At 35.2% G+C, this 16,663-nt stretch overlaps 1 protein-coding gene across 1 annotated transcript in view; it reads right to left on the reverse strand.

The window, feature by feature from the left end:
* The window catches only part of LOC142337993 (uncharacterized), a 244,820-nt gene that overhangs the window by 200,091 nt on the left and 28,066 nt on the right, over positions 1-16,663 (reverse strand). Inside the window, exons 15-16 of the mRNA XM_075387627.1 lie at positions 15,793-15,977; positions 14,397-14,581 (exon numbers count right to left, since the gene is read on the reverse strand). Coding sequence (XP_075243742.1) covers positions 14,397-14,581; positions 15,793-15,977 — 370 coding nt within the window. The remainder of the gene's footprint in view (positions 1-14,396; positions 14,582-15,792; positions 15,978-16,663) is intronic.

Genomic DNA, 16,663 nt, shown 5'->3' on the forward strand with positions numbered 1-16,663 from the left:
AACTCCTGAATCCCTCAACATCCAGCTGCAGTACGAGATTGGATCCCGAAGAAGCAGCTGAAAGCTTGTCGATTGACCTGAGCCCAATTCGATTTGAAGAAGTGCTTGAAGCTGTCCGCAGGTTGAAGAATGGCAAGGCAAGTGGACCCGATAACATTTCCTGTGAGATGTTGAAAGCACACAAGGGTATTGTCGAGTGGCTCTGGGACATCATAGATAAATGTTGGTCGACGGAAGTTCTGCCCGATGACTGGAAGGTAGCAGACAAGAGTAAAGGAAAGAGGTCAGAGTGTTCGAACCACCGAGGGATCTCTCTATTGTCAGTACCAGGCAAAGTGTTCGCTTCCGTTATTCTCAATCGATGCAAAGATTCAGTGGATCGCGTCTTAAGGGAAGAGCAGTGCGGCTTCAGAAAAAGCAGAGGATGCGCCGACCAACTCTTCGCCCTGCGTCAAATAATAGAGAAATCAATGGCGTTTCAATTGGATATTAGCTTTTGTTTCATAGACTTTCGAGCGGCATTCGATTCTGTCGATCGTGAGCAGATGTACCAGATAATGAAACACTATGGTCTTCCGCAAAAAGTGATAAACATCATAAGAAACAGCTATGATGGATTCAAATGTCGAGTCAAAGCCGAAGGTGAGAAAGGACGCTTATTTGATGTCAGAACGGGCGTTAGGCAGGGTGATGTGTGGTCCCCAATCCTATTCGGCCTTGTCATCAGCTACATTTTGGCTAACTCGGTGCATGGAGGATTAGACATTGGGAGATTGGTGGCTGACTTAGATTTTGCTGATGATGTTGCTCTCGTGGGGGTCTCAGACAGTGAGGTGCAAGAAAACCTACATCGAATCGAGGCCCTTGCGGAAGCCGCTGGTCTGAAGATTAATGTGGCCAAAACAAAGAATATGGGCGTAAAATGCGACAGCCCAAATGTTGTTGCAGTGCCTAGTATCCAACAGAACGTGGAGATACTCACTGGAACACATAAAGGCAAACTAGGACTCCTGGCAGAGACATCTAGCCAGTCACGACTAACCATCAGCACGGAGGTGCTGCTTGGAACGAAAAAGAAAGCGGGCTGGTTGGAAACACAAGATGGCCGGAAGCTAAGATTGAAAAGCTTAGCGGTGGCTAAGCCAGCGTTGGTAGCTTCACAACAACAATCTGCGGTAGCAGATTCAGAGTCGCTAGAAAATGAGAGTCGGTCAGTGGTGGCTGACCAAGAGTCTTTAAGATGTCAGAATTGTCAGCGGCAATTCAGTACAGTTACCGGACGCAAAGTGCACCAAACAAGATTCTGCAAAGCCGGTTTGTCAAAGAATGTCGTCGACAAGTCAAAGTTCGAGCAACTAGAGGCGAGCCTTACCTGTGACAAGTGTGAAAGAAAGTTCAAAACAGTCAATGGCCGAAAAGTTCACCAATCGAGATACTGTGGCAAACCTAAAGCAGTTGCCACACGCGTGTTTTCCTGCAAAGTACAAGATGTTCTCGGAAACGAGTTTGAAAACATAGAAGCGTTCAAGTATCTCGGATCATATGTCAGCCTCAAGCATGGAGACCTGCAGGAAGTCAATTGCAAACTTTCAGAAGGTAGACAACGGTTTGCTAACTTCCATATTCTCTGGAAGAGCAAGCAGCTCAGCGTGCACCTCAAGTGCAATTTGTACAAAGCACTCGTTTTATCAGCCGTGCTGTACAGCTCAGAGACTTGGACTCTTTCGAAATTAATGGAGAGAAAACTTGAGAGTTTCCACTGTGGTTGTCTTCGGAGAATTCTACGTGTGTCATATCTGGAGAAAGCAACGAACGAAGAAATTATGTCAAGATCACGAATGCCCCAACTATCCACAATGATCATGCTCAAACGGATAAAATGGTACGGACACATCCAGAGAATGGAACCAGGAAGATTAGCCCGCAGTGCCTTCGATTGGGACCCGCCCGATCAATACGTCCATGCTAGACGCGCTCCTGGGGGGCAACGGAAAACGTGGATGAGTCAAATCGAAGGAGACTGTGTACGAAACAAAGTATCGTTCACCAGATTGCAGGAGAAAGCAGCAACCGGGTCAAAGAATGCCTTCAACAATTTCGTCGTTCAGCACTTCACAGAATAACCAAACAAATAACTCTTCTTGTTTTGTTTGTATTTGTTGCCAACCGTGCCTTTATTTCATATTTGGAATTAAAGTGTTGAAACAGTAGTAGTAGTAGTAGTAGTAGTAATAGTAGTAGTAGTAGTAGTAGTAGTAGTAGTAGTAGTAGTAGTAGTAGTAGTAGTAGTAGTAGTAGTAGTAGTAGTAGTAGTAGTAGTAGTAGTAGTAGTAGTAGTAGTAGTAGTAGTAGTAGTAGTAGTAGTAGTAGTAGTAGTAGTAGTAGTAGTAGTAGTAGTAGTAGTAGTAGTAGTAGTAGTAGTAGTAGTAGTAGTAGTAGTAGTAGTAGTAGTAGTAGTAGTAGTAGTAGTAGTAGTAGTAGTAGTAGTAGTAGTAGTAGTAGTAGTAGTAGTAGTAGTAGTAGTAGTAGTAGTAGTAGTAGTAGTAGTAGTAGTAGTAGTAGTAGTAGTAGTAGTAGTAGTAGTAGTAGTAGTAGTAGTAGTAGTAGTAGTAGTAGTAGTAGTAGTAGTAGTAGTAGTAGTAGTAGTAGTAGTAGTAGTAGTAGTAGTAGTAGTAGTAGTAGTAGTAGTAGTAGTAGTAGTAGTAGTAGTAGTAGTAGTAGTAGTAGTAGTACCTCCAGGAAGTCAATTGCAAACTTGCAGAAGTTAGACAACGGTTTGCTAACTTCCAAAATCTCTGGAAGAGCAAGCAGCTCAGCGTGCACCTCAAGTGCAATTTGTACAAAGCACTCGTTTTATCAGCCGTGCTGTACAGCTCAGAGACTTGGACTCTTTCGAAATTAATGGAGAGAAAACTTGAGAGTTTCCACTGTGGTTGTCTTCGGAGAATTCTACGTGTGTCATATCTGGAGAAAGCAACGAACGATGAAATTATGTCAAGATCGCGAATGCCCCAACTATCCACGATGATCATGCTCAAACGGATAAAATGGTACGGTCACATCCAGAGAATGGAACCAGGAAGATTAGCCCGCAGTGCCTTCGATTGGGACCCGCCCGATCAATACGCCCATGCCAGACGCGCTCCTGGGGGGCAACGGAAAACGTGGATGAGTCAAATCGAAGGAGACTGTGTACGAAACAAAGTATCGTTCACCAGATTGCAGGAGAAAGCAGCAACCGGGTCAAAGAATGCCTTCAACAATTTCGTCGTACAGCACTTCACAGAATAACCAAACAAATAACTCTTCTTGTTTTGTTTGTATTTGTATTTGTATTTGTTGCCAACCGTGCCTTTATTTCATATTTGGAATTAAAGTGTTGAAACAGTAGTAGTAGTAGTAGTAGTAGTAGTAGTAGTAGTAGTAGTAGTAGTAGTAGTAGTAGTAGTAGTAGTAGTAGTAGTAGTAGTAGTAGTAGTAGTAGTAGTAGTAGTAGTAGTAGTAGTAGTAGTAGTAGTAGTAGTAGTAGTAGTAGTAGTGACTAATTGTAGATAGCAGTTGCAGGTTGTAGTAGTAGGTAGTAGCAGTAGTAGGTAGCAGTAGTGTTGTGTTCGATACCGAAAGGTTCGCCAGACTTCTTAGCCCAATTATATGTTAAATAGACTCTGCTCTTTTCAAACACTATTGGATGTACCTCTTTCCGATGCTCTATCAAATATCGTTTGGGTTATGATATTTTAAAACGCTAACAGAACAATAAGTCATCCAAAATATATACACTGGGTTACGGAATGCACAGTAAATTTGATCCAAGAAAGAACAATAATGAACCCATTTGATTTTTGTTGGCTTGAGGTGCTCTGGTATTTTACTTCCAGTGTTCAATGGTTGAGTATATTGAGTATGTTGGAACCATTTACTGAAGAAGCTATTCGCCTTTGTTTAAGATTTCAGTCCCAGCACGCATTATCCATTAGTGTTATTCCCAATACGCAAACAGGCTTATACACTATTGAAGTTGTTTCTAGCAAGCCCCGCAGATACAGAGGTTGTGTTCCTTCTTGCTTAATTGATCAATTGGCTAATAAACTTCTGTAAAATTAGCTATTTTTTACAGTTGCAGTGCAAACTATTCTTCTTGTACATCATTAAAATTTTGTTTGGATCAAGCTCTTGATGAATTGCTATCAATCTACTTTTTTTAACTAAAAAAGTTAACCTGCTCCTGCATATCTTAGTTTTCCTACCAACTTTTTTGGTTTTGTACAGAATTTATTCTTTTTACTTAGCTCAATTTATTGTTTATCTCTCAACAATTCATCTCAAATATATTTTTCCTGAAAACAGTCTTGCTCAATCCTAATAGGGTAGCTGAATTAGTGTGGAGAATTCTCTGTTTTTAAGAAAGCATACTCAGAACATCAAAAAATTGTTTTTGTCTACTGTGTTTCAGCTTTTTTTCATTTTCTTGCCAAGGATTAAAAGACAAAAGCATTAATTTAATTTTTTTCTCTAAAGAATCTTCATAGTTTTTAATATAGTAACTAGATAGGTGTAGAAAATTCAACAATTTTCAAAAAAAGCATGCTCAGAACATCAAAAAATTGTTGTGGTCTTCGGTTGTAACATTTTGTTTGCCAATGTTTAAAGAACAAAAGCGTGAGTTTTGACCACACGGAAGGTCAAAATCTGTTTGTAAGATATAATATTTTTGGATCGTGGAAACCAATAACATTCTTCTAAGGAATTAAGTTGCCCTCCTCCAGGTACTTCTCTCTTCCTCTCTCGTCAGACTTGCATGCATATAAATACATATATACAAACACATTCAGACATATATACATACTTTCTACCGCATACATATAGAAAAACATACACACATAAAACCATAAACGTCTTGACATATACACACAATTACAATATCTACACGAAAACATACATTCCAGCTTATACTCATATCAAAATATTATTAAACTTAAGCACAATGTTATTTACTTAAAAACAAATATACACTTTCATTTATACTTTCATTATTATATATACATACATATATATATATATATATATATATATATATATATATGAGTACGCATAATTTTATACGTAAAATTTTCATTCTTCCATTTCTTTCAATTACTCAGTCAGACATGAAAATTACAATTTTGAGCTAATTCATGCAAACATACCTACTTGTTTAGATTGAAATATAGATAGTTACAAATACATACAAAAAAATAAAGACATGCTTTCCACATCATACTGCACATTTGCAGTAGTATTGTCATTAAAAACTGCTTCTGACTGCTCCTTGAATTATTTCGGACCATTCCAGAAACTGAGGTGTTCCGGTCTTACCTGGTTGAACAAAAAAGGTCCACAAAAATCACTTTTGAGTGCTCCTTCATAGCGCAAAATCCATTTCAAATCATTTTAGGACTTTACAAAGCTTTGGAATTTTTTTCTCAAAAATTCAAAATTTTTATTTGTGTTGACCCCCATACTGCCTAGGTGAAGGAAAGTGAACTCAACAAAAAACCACCTTTGGCTGCTCTTTCATAGCGCAAAATCCATTTCATACCAATTTAGAACTCCGAAAAATTTTGAAATTTTTTCCTCAAAAATTTGAAATTTTGTGTGTTTCAACCCCTATCAACACATTCAGACATATATACATATTTTCCACCGCATACATATAGAAAAACATACACACATAAAACCATACACGTCTTGACATATACACACAATTACAATATCTACACGAAAACATACATTCCAGCTTATACTCATATCAAAATATTATTAAACTTAAGCACAATTATATTTACTTAAAAACAAATATACACTTTCATTTATACTTTCATTATTATATATATATATATATATGAGTACGCATAATTTTATACGTAAAATTTTCATTCTTCCATTTCTTTCAATTACTCAGTCAGACATGAAAATTACATTTTTGAGCTCATTCAGGCAAATATACCTACTTGTTTAGATAGAAATATAGATAGTTACAAATGCATACAAAAAAATAAAGACATGCTTTCCACATCATACTGCACATTTGCAGTAGTAGTGTCATTAAAAACTGCTTCTGACTGCTCTTTGAATTATTTCAGACCATTCCAGAAACTGAGGTGTTCCGGTCTTACCTGGTTGAACAAAAAAAGGTCCACAAAAATCACTTTTGAGTGCTCCTTCATAGCGCAAAATCCATTTCAAACCATTTTAGGACTTTACAAAACTTTGGATTTCTTTTCTCAAAAAATCAAAATTTTTATGTGTTGACCCCCATACTGCCTAGGTGAAGAAAAGTGAACTCAACAAAAAACCACCTTTGACTGCTCTTCCATAGCGCAAAATCCATTTCATACCAATTTAGAACTCCGAAAAATTTCGGAATTTTTTCCCCAAAAATTTGAAATTTTGTGTGTTTCAACCCCTATACTGCATAGGTGAAAAAAATGAAGTCAACAAAAAATCACGTTTTAGTGCTCTTTTATAGCGCAAAGCCCATTTCATACAATTTTAGGACTCTAAAAAATTTTGAAAATTTTTCCTCAAAAATTTGAAATTTTGTGTGTTTCAACCCCTATACTGCATAGGTGAAAAAAATGAAGTCAACAAAAAATCACGTTTTAGTGCTCTTTCATAGCGCAAAATCCATTTCAGACCATTTTAGGACTTTGAAAAACTTTGAAAAATTTTGGAAAAAATTTTTCAATTTTTGAAATTTTTTGGCCTCTGGTGTCTTATATTGGATTTTTTATGTTTTCACCAAAAACATTTGGTGAGAGTCTAGAACTTAGGTAACAGCTTAATCTATATACAGCAAACCTTGCCACAGCGGAAATCTGCCATTTGCTTGTTGGGGCGGGGGTTCGGACCCCACCCCCTACAAGACTTTTTACCACCGAAAAACTGATTTTCTCTTTGTGAAACAAAGTTTTTTGGATAAGTTTCGCCAGACTGCTTAACCCAAGAACTTCTCACAGGCTGGCAAAACTTAGCCAAAAAACTTTGTTTCAGAAAGAGAAAATCAGTTTTTCGGTGGTAAAAAGTCTTGTAGGGGGGGGGGTCCGAACCCCCCCCCCCCCTACAAGCATATGGCAGATTCTCTTACTACTTACGACTAAAACACAATGAAATTAAAACTAAGTTAATTTCATTGACATGAAAACCATTTGCTATCAACTGAAATTACTAAATGAGCTCATTTTAGTCTTCATAGAAAACAAATAAGACTGTTGATTATCCAGAATCTTTGTTAATAAAAAAAGAAACGAACAAAAACAAACAAAATTCAAAAAGTCAATTTTTACCAGAAAACGGAGTCGTTTGCTCTAAAATCAGAATCTGTTCACAAAAAAACATTAAACTTAATCATTTGCCCACTCCTATTTTGTGGGCAAAATTCACAAAAATCAAGACTATATCCTATAAAATGCGGGATTTTCTTACTTGAAAAACATTGCAACCTCTCGGTTTGCTAAGACAACTCCACTAGGCGACAGAATTGAGACATAAGTGGCAAACTTGAAGAAACGATAGTTTTTTTTGATTTTTTTAATAAGAACCGCATGATTCCAACAAAAACAGAGTAATTTCGTCGACTTTTTACTGCCTATTTGACATCCCATTACCAAGGTTTAGTCAAAATATACACAAAACACAGTTTTGTGACTTTTAGAACCATAAAATTCACGCTGAAGTTTTAACGCATGTTTAATGAGATTCAATTCCTCGTAAATTTGACTTGAGAAAAATTGAGTTGTGATTTGATATTATACTCGTCTGTCATTAACAAAAAAAGGAAAACGGGCAAAATGAAAACAGTGCCCTATTACAACCCAAGCAGTTTTTGAAATGTTGAATTCCACAATTAGACCAAAACTATTCATGCGATTGCTGCTTGTCCAATAAGATACAATTTTGTTCCACAATTTAACGAAAGAACTAAAAAGACAAAAAAATTATATATCAGAAAGAATTGGCGATTTTCAAACACATATCGAGTATTAGTATCTGAAAAACCACTAGGTGTCAATGAAAGCGTGGGATATCTTCCTATTAGCTCCTTAGATAGCTAATAGTACCTTTACGTTTTGGACAAAATCCGTTCTTGACTTGCTATCACTGCAGGGCTGATAATCGTTCCTATTTATTTACGCAATAAACGCATTGGGGATTAAAAACCTAATATGTAAAATAATAAATAAAGCCTTTCTTTTTTAAAAAAATGTTGTTTTCAGAGCACATTCATAAAAACCAGAGTTAAAAAATCCTCATCCTTGTGAACGATGATCCGCATTTATATTTCTGCACTACCGGTAAGTTTGGACAAAAATTGTCAAAGAAGAATATCTGGCGCCATTTCTCATGCAAAATGAAAAATATGCTAGAGTTTCGAAAAGCAGCTTTATTTTCGGAATGAGGCAACTGAATTGGTTCAAACAATCCATCAACTCTCTTTTATCTTTGATAACATAAGCAGATTTTATAACAATTGTTAAGTAGACTACAAAAACTACGACAAATGTGAACAAAACGGAAGTGAGCCTAACGTTTGCAAAACTTCAAACCCCAGTAACTCCTCGTAAAAAGTGAGATTCAAAAAAATATTTCTAATATTTTAAGCTTAACAAGCTTTGGTATCAATGCATGATGATTTCTATATAATGAAAATATCAATCGGAGAAAAATGACTGAAAAAAATTGCGGTTGGGAAAATATTTCCTTCCTCACGTAGGTGTGTCATATTAAAAAATTTTCTATGTAATTTGTAGCTTGAAGGAAAAGAGATAGAAGTTATGATCTTTGATACTTTCTAGCAAAACTGTAAATAAGAAGTTTGTAAAAAAGATTAAGGTAAGCAAATGTACGCAAAAGTTCCTAAAATTGACCCACTGTACTTCAGGAAAAAAACACAGACATTAAAACTAAAATTAACTATAAACAGAAACAAAGTTTACATCAACTGAAGCCTCATGTGGTCAGAGATATATGGGAGAGAATATTGGTAAATATCTCAGCAGCTGTGTTTCATTTTTATATTTCTTTTTCTGGTTTGAAAGAGAGCTAAGATGACAAAAACTATAGAGATGAGATCAAATCTTATTTCCATGATCCAGCAAACAAGTTAAAAAAACGGCTTTCAGTTATTGTATCCAAATAAAAAATTGTATACAATAAGGTTCGTTTAAAAAATTTTACTTTTGAAGAAATATTTTTTTTTTGGTTTCAAGGTTTTAATGGATTGTTCAGTGAACAAAAACTGAGCAAAGTAAACAATATTTCCGTTAACTGGAGTTCAAAATTACCATCAAATGCAAGAAAAACAGTTTTAATGCAAAGAGTATACAATTTTGCAAACTTCATTTAGCTTCATTTAGCATCCAGCTGCGAACTTTTTTCTCCAAAGGAAGATATATGTGAGTAATTTATGTGCATTAATCATTGAAATTTATGCACAAAAACTGCAGTCCCAATTCATTTTATAAGTAAAGTAGACATCACTGTGCAATTTCAAAAATACGGTGAATCTAGGACGAGGTTATGGCTCAAACTTGCCTATCATCCACCAATCAATCAAAAAGGCGCCTCTGAAAGCAAGCTAAATAGTGATCATAACTAATTTTAAATGAGCTAAGCTCTGGGTTTAAACATTTTTGAGGAAACCACAGTATCATCATAAGCGGAAATGATAAAATTTTTTCAAAATTGATTTTGAAAAATGTAAGTTGAGTTGCATGAGCTTAATTGCTTGAGCAAGGAAGCAATTAGGACTCAATTCAACGTTCGAAGTTCGAAAGGCAAAAAACAAACTTACAACCACAAAAATTGTCCAAATATTTTCAAAAATTTTTTTTACTGGAAATACATGTGCGTTATTCTTTTCGTTTTGCTTCTTTTTTCAATTATTATAGAGCAGTCTCTGGAAAGGGCAATATTTCTCCTAAACCCAAGGTGCCAAAAAGGACACAGTTTTGAGCCAGCTATATTAAAGAACGTTTTTATGTATAATTTGTGTGACGAAAAAAATCGTTAGTATACTTTTGCAGAAAATTTACACAAACTTCAAAAGATATCAATAATAATAGTATATTTAATTGATTCTTATTTCCGCTTTCAATGTTAATCTCAGTTAACTTTAAAAACCAAATCCTACTTCATGTTAATGTTGATTAAAATAGTAAATTCCATTGAAAAGGAATAATTAGATACAGTTATGCGTCATCAGTGTGCCATTGAGAATTTTATTTATTAGACTAATTGGCACATAATCGAAACGATCACAGATAAGCTGAAATATCAAAAAATCATTCATATTTATAGAAAACAAGAGGTATCAAAGTTGTTATCAAAGAAGAGTCAAGATGTATTAAATAAATTGAGCAAATCTAATCCTGAATACTTAGAGTTCAAGTGACCAGCACTTAAGGAAATGCAGACAAAAGACTGCAAATACAAAAACAAAATGAAGAAAAATGGAAAAACACTTGTTATCAAACTTGTAAACAAAAGTTAAATATACAGCTGAATTAATAATTTGAGGCAGCAGTTACCTCTTACTAAAGAGCCAACGAGACTAAACTCTGTTGGCACTAAGCGATAGATAAAAAAGGGCTACAAAACGATTAAACCAAAAAAAATAATGACATTTTTCAAAAACGAGTGATGTCACTCTGGTTAACATTATACATAAATTGAAAGCATTAAGTTGATTCAAAATAAAAACCTTATGGGAAATTCAATATCAACCAAGAGTGACACTGGGAATGAGGATAATAAAATAACCAAAAAACCGAGTCCGGAAAAACATAAAAATTCTCAAATTTTTTGAAGACAATCAGCATTACAATACAAACCATTGGTCAAATAAGCCATCAGCTGCTCTTTCAAAAATCAATATCTGCAGCAATAGAATAAATAGATCTCCTAAATAGCTGTAAAAATTAATGATGAAAAACAGTGAAAACAGTAAGTTAAATTTCCACAAGTAAAAAAGTTTTCTTTCGAAAACCCAAAATTCGATGTACCTGAGAACACTTCAGAATCCAGAGCTTATTTACATTTGAAAATCTTTGAATCTTGAGAAACCTGGAAAAAGTCACAAAGGGCCCTTGTTATCACAGTCATAAAAACATTTATTTGCAAGTATCTGCGTTTTTTCACCATTTTCGTCATGTGTGTAATCTCCGGAGGATTCCGTCTTCTTGTCTTTACTTTTCACAGCCTCTGACTGTCTGGGTTGACCTGCTACCACACTTCTTGTCTCTTTTGTCTGTCTTTTTACAGCCTGGTTTTGATTGTTTTTTGTTTTTTCTTGTCGGTTAACATCTGAATCTTTTCGGTTGGCGCTAGAATCAAATATAAGTCCATATCAGATGACCAGTAATTTCCGGTTACTTTTTTTTGCTTGAAAAGGCACCTTTTGACCGGTAGACTTGGGCGCGTCTTGGCCAACGCTTGCCAGTGTGAGTGCAAGTCCTGACACAGGCGTTAAAAGTCTAAGTGCTCTTTTTTAGCCTTCAAAATAGTATAGAGTACGAGTGAAAAATATACTCATTAATTAATAATTATTAACACCATAAGTAATACAAATACTACATTAAACTTAAAATACTGTTGTAAAAGTTCCTAAACTAATTGATTTTTGGAAGCCGACCATGCCGAATCAATTTTGAAAATATCTCAGAAAAAATTGGTTGCTCAAATTTGTGTTTTACTTGAACAGCGGCGTACTAAGCTTTGTACTTTTTCAGAGTATTGAGCATCACTTTATGAAAATTGTTGATCAATAACTTGAATATGAGTAACATTCAATTTTATTTCAATTTTTATAGGATAGTGTTGACTAATTTCAAAGCGCAACTTATGATTACGCGTTCAATTTGAAATTTTTTATACGACTCAAAATATGATACGGCTCTTTACCGAGCCGTTTTCAGTTTGGAGAGTTTTCTAAGCCACCATACAAGCATAAGGACGTTTTCACAGTTTATACACACATTTTATGACCAACCATTTGGTGAAGAAAGTTTATATACATTAAGAAAGAATTTGAGTTCTTGTTAAAATTGAGTTTTGGAAACCACTGTATTAAAACATTTCTTCAGCGTCAGGTGGACTCAGACATTTCACGTGCCGTGAAGGACTGCTACTGGCATTGTACTTGAATTGGTCGTTTGACCTCTTGGCTAGCCCCGTAGAGTATGAGGGAGGGGTTTCAATTGCTTCAGGTAAGTAATCTCTTATAATAACTGATCAATACTAAACAAACAAACAAAAAGCAAAATAAAATAAATTTCCAAGTTAAAATAAAAAAGAAAGAATCGATGTTCTTTGGTGGGGCTCGAACCACCTTCTGCGCTTCTGCTGATCGGTTAGCGCACTAGACCAAACCATCGTGCTTCAAAGGAAGATATATGTGAGTAATTTATGTGCATTATTCATTGAAAATTATGGACAAAAACTGCGTTCCCAATTCATTTTATAAGTAAAGTAGACATCAATGTGCAATTTCAAAAATACGGTGAATCTAGGCGAGGTTATGGCTCAAACTTGCCTATCATTCTCCAATCAATCAAAAAGGCGCCTCTGAAAGCAAGCTAAATAGCGATCATGACTAATTTTAAATGAGCTAAGCTCTGAGTTTAAACATTTTTGAGGAAACCACAGTATCATCATAAGCTGAAATGATAAATTTTTTTCAAAATTGATTTTGAAAAATGTAAGTTGAGTTGCATGAGCTTAATTGCTTGAGCAAGGAAGCAATTAGGACTCAATTGAACGTTCGAAGTTCGAAAGGCAACAACAAACCTACAACCACAAGTATTGTCCAAATATTTTCAAAAAACTTTTTACTCGAAATACATGTGCAGTATTCTTTTTCGTTATGCTCTTTTTTTCAATTATTATAGAGCAGTCTCTGGAAAGGGCAATATTTCTCCTAAACCCAAGGTGCCAAAAAGGACACAGTTTTGAGCCAGCTCTATTAAAGAACGTTTTTATATTTAATTTGTGTGACGACAAGAATCGGTGATCTACTTTTGCAGAAAATTTACAGACACTTCATATGATATCAATAATAATAGTTCATTTAATTGAATCTTATCTCCGCTTTCAATGTTAATCTCAGTTAATTTAAAAAAAACTCCTACTTCATCGCAATGTTGACGAGTAACTTTACGAGAGAAATCAATGAAGCTTATTGAAAGAAAAGTGAAATAGTGACAGACTTTCTGTACAAGAAGTATTTTTTTCATGAGGACCTAAGATTCATCTTCTTCCGTCTGCTGACAAAATGCTACTTCCTTTGGTGCGGAGGATTTCATAGCGCCACAAAAGTTCAAACTCCAGTGATGACCAATTGGTTTAAAATAGTAAATTCCACTAAAAAGGAATAAATAGACACAGTTATGCCTCATCAGTGTGCCATTGAGAATTTTATTTATTGGAATAATTGACACATAATCGAAACGATCACAATAAGCGGAAATATCAAAAAACTATTGATTTTTTTTTAGAAAACAAGAGGTGTCAAAGTTGTTATCAAAGAGGAACCGAGATGTATTAAATAAAATGAGCAAATCTGATCATGAATACTTAGAGTTCAAGTGACCAGCACTTAAGGAAATGCAGATAAAAGAGAGCAAATACAACAAAATGAAAAAAAATGGAAATAATTTATGGAAAATATTTGGGAACATTGGTTGTTAAACTTGTGAACAAAAGTTTGATATACACCGGAAATAATAAATTGAGAGGCAGCAGTTACCTCTTACTAAAGAGCCAACGAGACTAATCTTTGTTGTCACTAAGCGATAGATAAAAAAAGAGCTACAAAACGAATAAACCAAATAAATTAATAACATTTTTTGTAAACTAACCAAAAAACCGAGTCGGGCAAAACATGAAAATTTTCAAATTTTTTTGAAGACCATTAGCATTACAATACAAACCATTAGTCACATCAGCCATCAGCTGTTCTTTGAAAAGTCAATATCTGAAGCAATAGAATAAATAGATCTCCTAAATAGCTGTAAATAGTAAAGATGAAAAACAGTAAAAAAAACTGTAAGTTAAATTGCCACAAGTAAAAAAAGTTTTCTCTCGATATGTTTTCTCGCTTCACTTTAACAGCAGTTTGAAAAATTAACTGAACTCCATAAAAGTACCCAGTTATGCTCCTTTTTAATAAATTAAGATCACAATCTTTTATGACCTCTCATTGACAACAAAAATTCGAATTACCTGAGAACAGTTCTGAAACCAGAGCTTATTTACATTTGAAAATCTTTGAATTTTCAAACACTTGGAGAAAGTAACAAAAAAGCCCTTCTCATCACAGTCATAAAAACATTTATTTGCAAGTATCTGCGTTTTTTCACCATTTTCGTCATATGTGTAATCTCCGGACGATTCCGTCTTCTTGTCTTTACTTTTCACAGCCTCTGACTGTCTGGGTTGACCTGCTACCACACTTCTTGTCTCTTTTGTCTGTCTTTTTACAGCCTGGTTTTGATCGTTTTTTGTTTTTTCTTGTCGGTTTACATCTGAACCTTTTCGGTTGGCGCTAGAATCGAATATAAGTCCATATCAGATGACCAGTAATTTCCGGTTAATTTTTTTGCTTGAAAAGGCACCTTTTGACCGGTAGACTTGGGCGCGTCTTGGCCAACACTTGCCAGTGTGAGTACAAGTCCTGACCAAGACATTAAAAGTTTAAGTGCTATTTTTTAGCCTTCAAAATAGTATAGAGTACGAGTGAAAAATACACTCATTAATTTATAATTATTAACACCATAAGTAATACAAATATTACATTAAACTTAAAAGAGTGTTGTAAAGGTTCCTAAACTAATTGATTTTTGGAAGCAGGCCATGCCGAATCAATTTTGAAAATATCTCAGAAAAAATTGGTTGCTCAAATTTGAGTTTTACTTGAACAGCGGCGTACTAAGCTTTGTACTTTTTCAAAGTATTGAGCATCACTTTATAAAAATTGTTGATCAATAATTTGAATATGAGTAACATTCAATTTTATTTCTATTTTTATAGGATAGTGTTGACTAATTTCAAAGCGCAACTTATGATTACGTGTTCAATTTGAAATTTTTATACGACTCAAAATATGATACGGCTCTTTACCGTGCCGTTTTCAGTTTGGAGAGTTTTCTAAGCCACCATACAAGCATAAGCATGTTTTCACAGTTTTGTCTAGGGTGGGCAGCCTGGATTGATTTTTCGACTTGAACTGTCATTATGTGGCAAAAGTACATTTTGAATGAAATGAACTCAAGTTTGTCACTATTTTTCATGACCATCTTTTAATATCACATTTGTTCTTGCTATCGCGGTTTTTACTAACTGCGATATTTAACATCTTAATGAAAGAAATGAATATTATACAATGAAATGAAATATTTTACAACGAAATGAAAGAAAACCTAATTGGTAGTTAATTTCAAGAAAAGTCCCCGGCATACTAGTTATGAATTAAGAAGACAATTATCTGTTTTGCGTTTAACTATGTCACTGCTCACAAGAACAATCAAGTCTCTGAATTGGGTCTAAAGTATTACTAAATTCGACTTTTAAGATTTTAGGCTAACTCAAAGCTCAAAATCGCGAACTCGTTTTGTTTATCCGTGACAACGACCGACGAAAATCATGCTTTCTGTCACTTATCTTTACAGATAACACAACCGTTTTTTGAACGCGAAATGCAACTTTAGACTTTTGCAACGTAATATTTACAAAATAAAAGAACTTTATTGTACACACTTGTCATCTTTCCCGTCTTCCTTGTTTCCTTTTTTGCCCTTGCTCCCACTGGAGCCAGAATAGGACACTGAAGTGTAGGAGTACTCATATTCCTCCTCGTCATCAGAATCCGCCCCTCCACCTGCACCTACCGCCACAGCTCCCCCGCCTTTATCTGCACCCATTCCACCCTGTAGCGGAGCGGTCTTGTGGAAAACAGACAGAAAACAATGCTTGGTTCTGTGCAAACTTGAAATTGAACAAGGTGTGGTCAAATTAGTGCTTTTTAAGTTTTGAGAGTTGATTTCCCTTGCCGAGACCTGGAATTATTAAAAGACTGTCCTCGACAGATTTAAGGTATGAAAAGACTGTCCTCGGCAGATATTGGTTATGAACAGAATTTGTCTGGACCTAATGTGATGTCCTGGACTTTGGCTGGAACTAAAACATACGTCCTGGAATTTGGCTGGACAATAAAGGTGTTCTGGAATTTGGCTGGACAATAAAGGTGTTCTGGAATTTGGCTGGACAATAAAACATGTCCTGGAATTACGCTCGCTTCCGTTATAATGACTTGCTTTCAATTTCCTGCAAAGTTAAGGACATGTAGCGCAATTGGTTAAGCATTGGGTAAGATTGGAGAAGATCACAAGATTGAACCCAGATGTTGTCGGAACTTTTTAGTTTGCCACATTTTTGCATATGAAAAGAATTTGCCTGGACTTATGGAAAGAATTAGCCTCGAATTTAACTAGGGTCCTCGACCGTGTAATATAATTCAATATTTACCCCCACCCACCTGGAGTTGATAGGTCTATTCATAAATTCCAGGTCTCGACTAGGGTTGAGACGGTTGCTGAAAAAACCCTCTTCATTTTAGTTAGGAAATAAA

This window comes from Convolutriloba macropyga, chromosome 4 (genome assembly GCF_964194025.1).
Source record: "Convolutriloba macropyga chromosome 4, txConMacr16.3, whole genome shotgun sequence".
NCBI classification, from domain to species: domain Eukaryota; kingdom Metazoa; phylum Xenacoelomorpha; order Acoela; family Convolutidae; genus Convolutriloba; species Convolutriloba macropyga.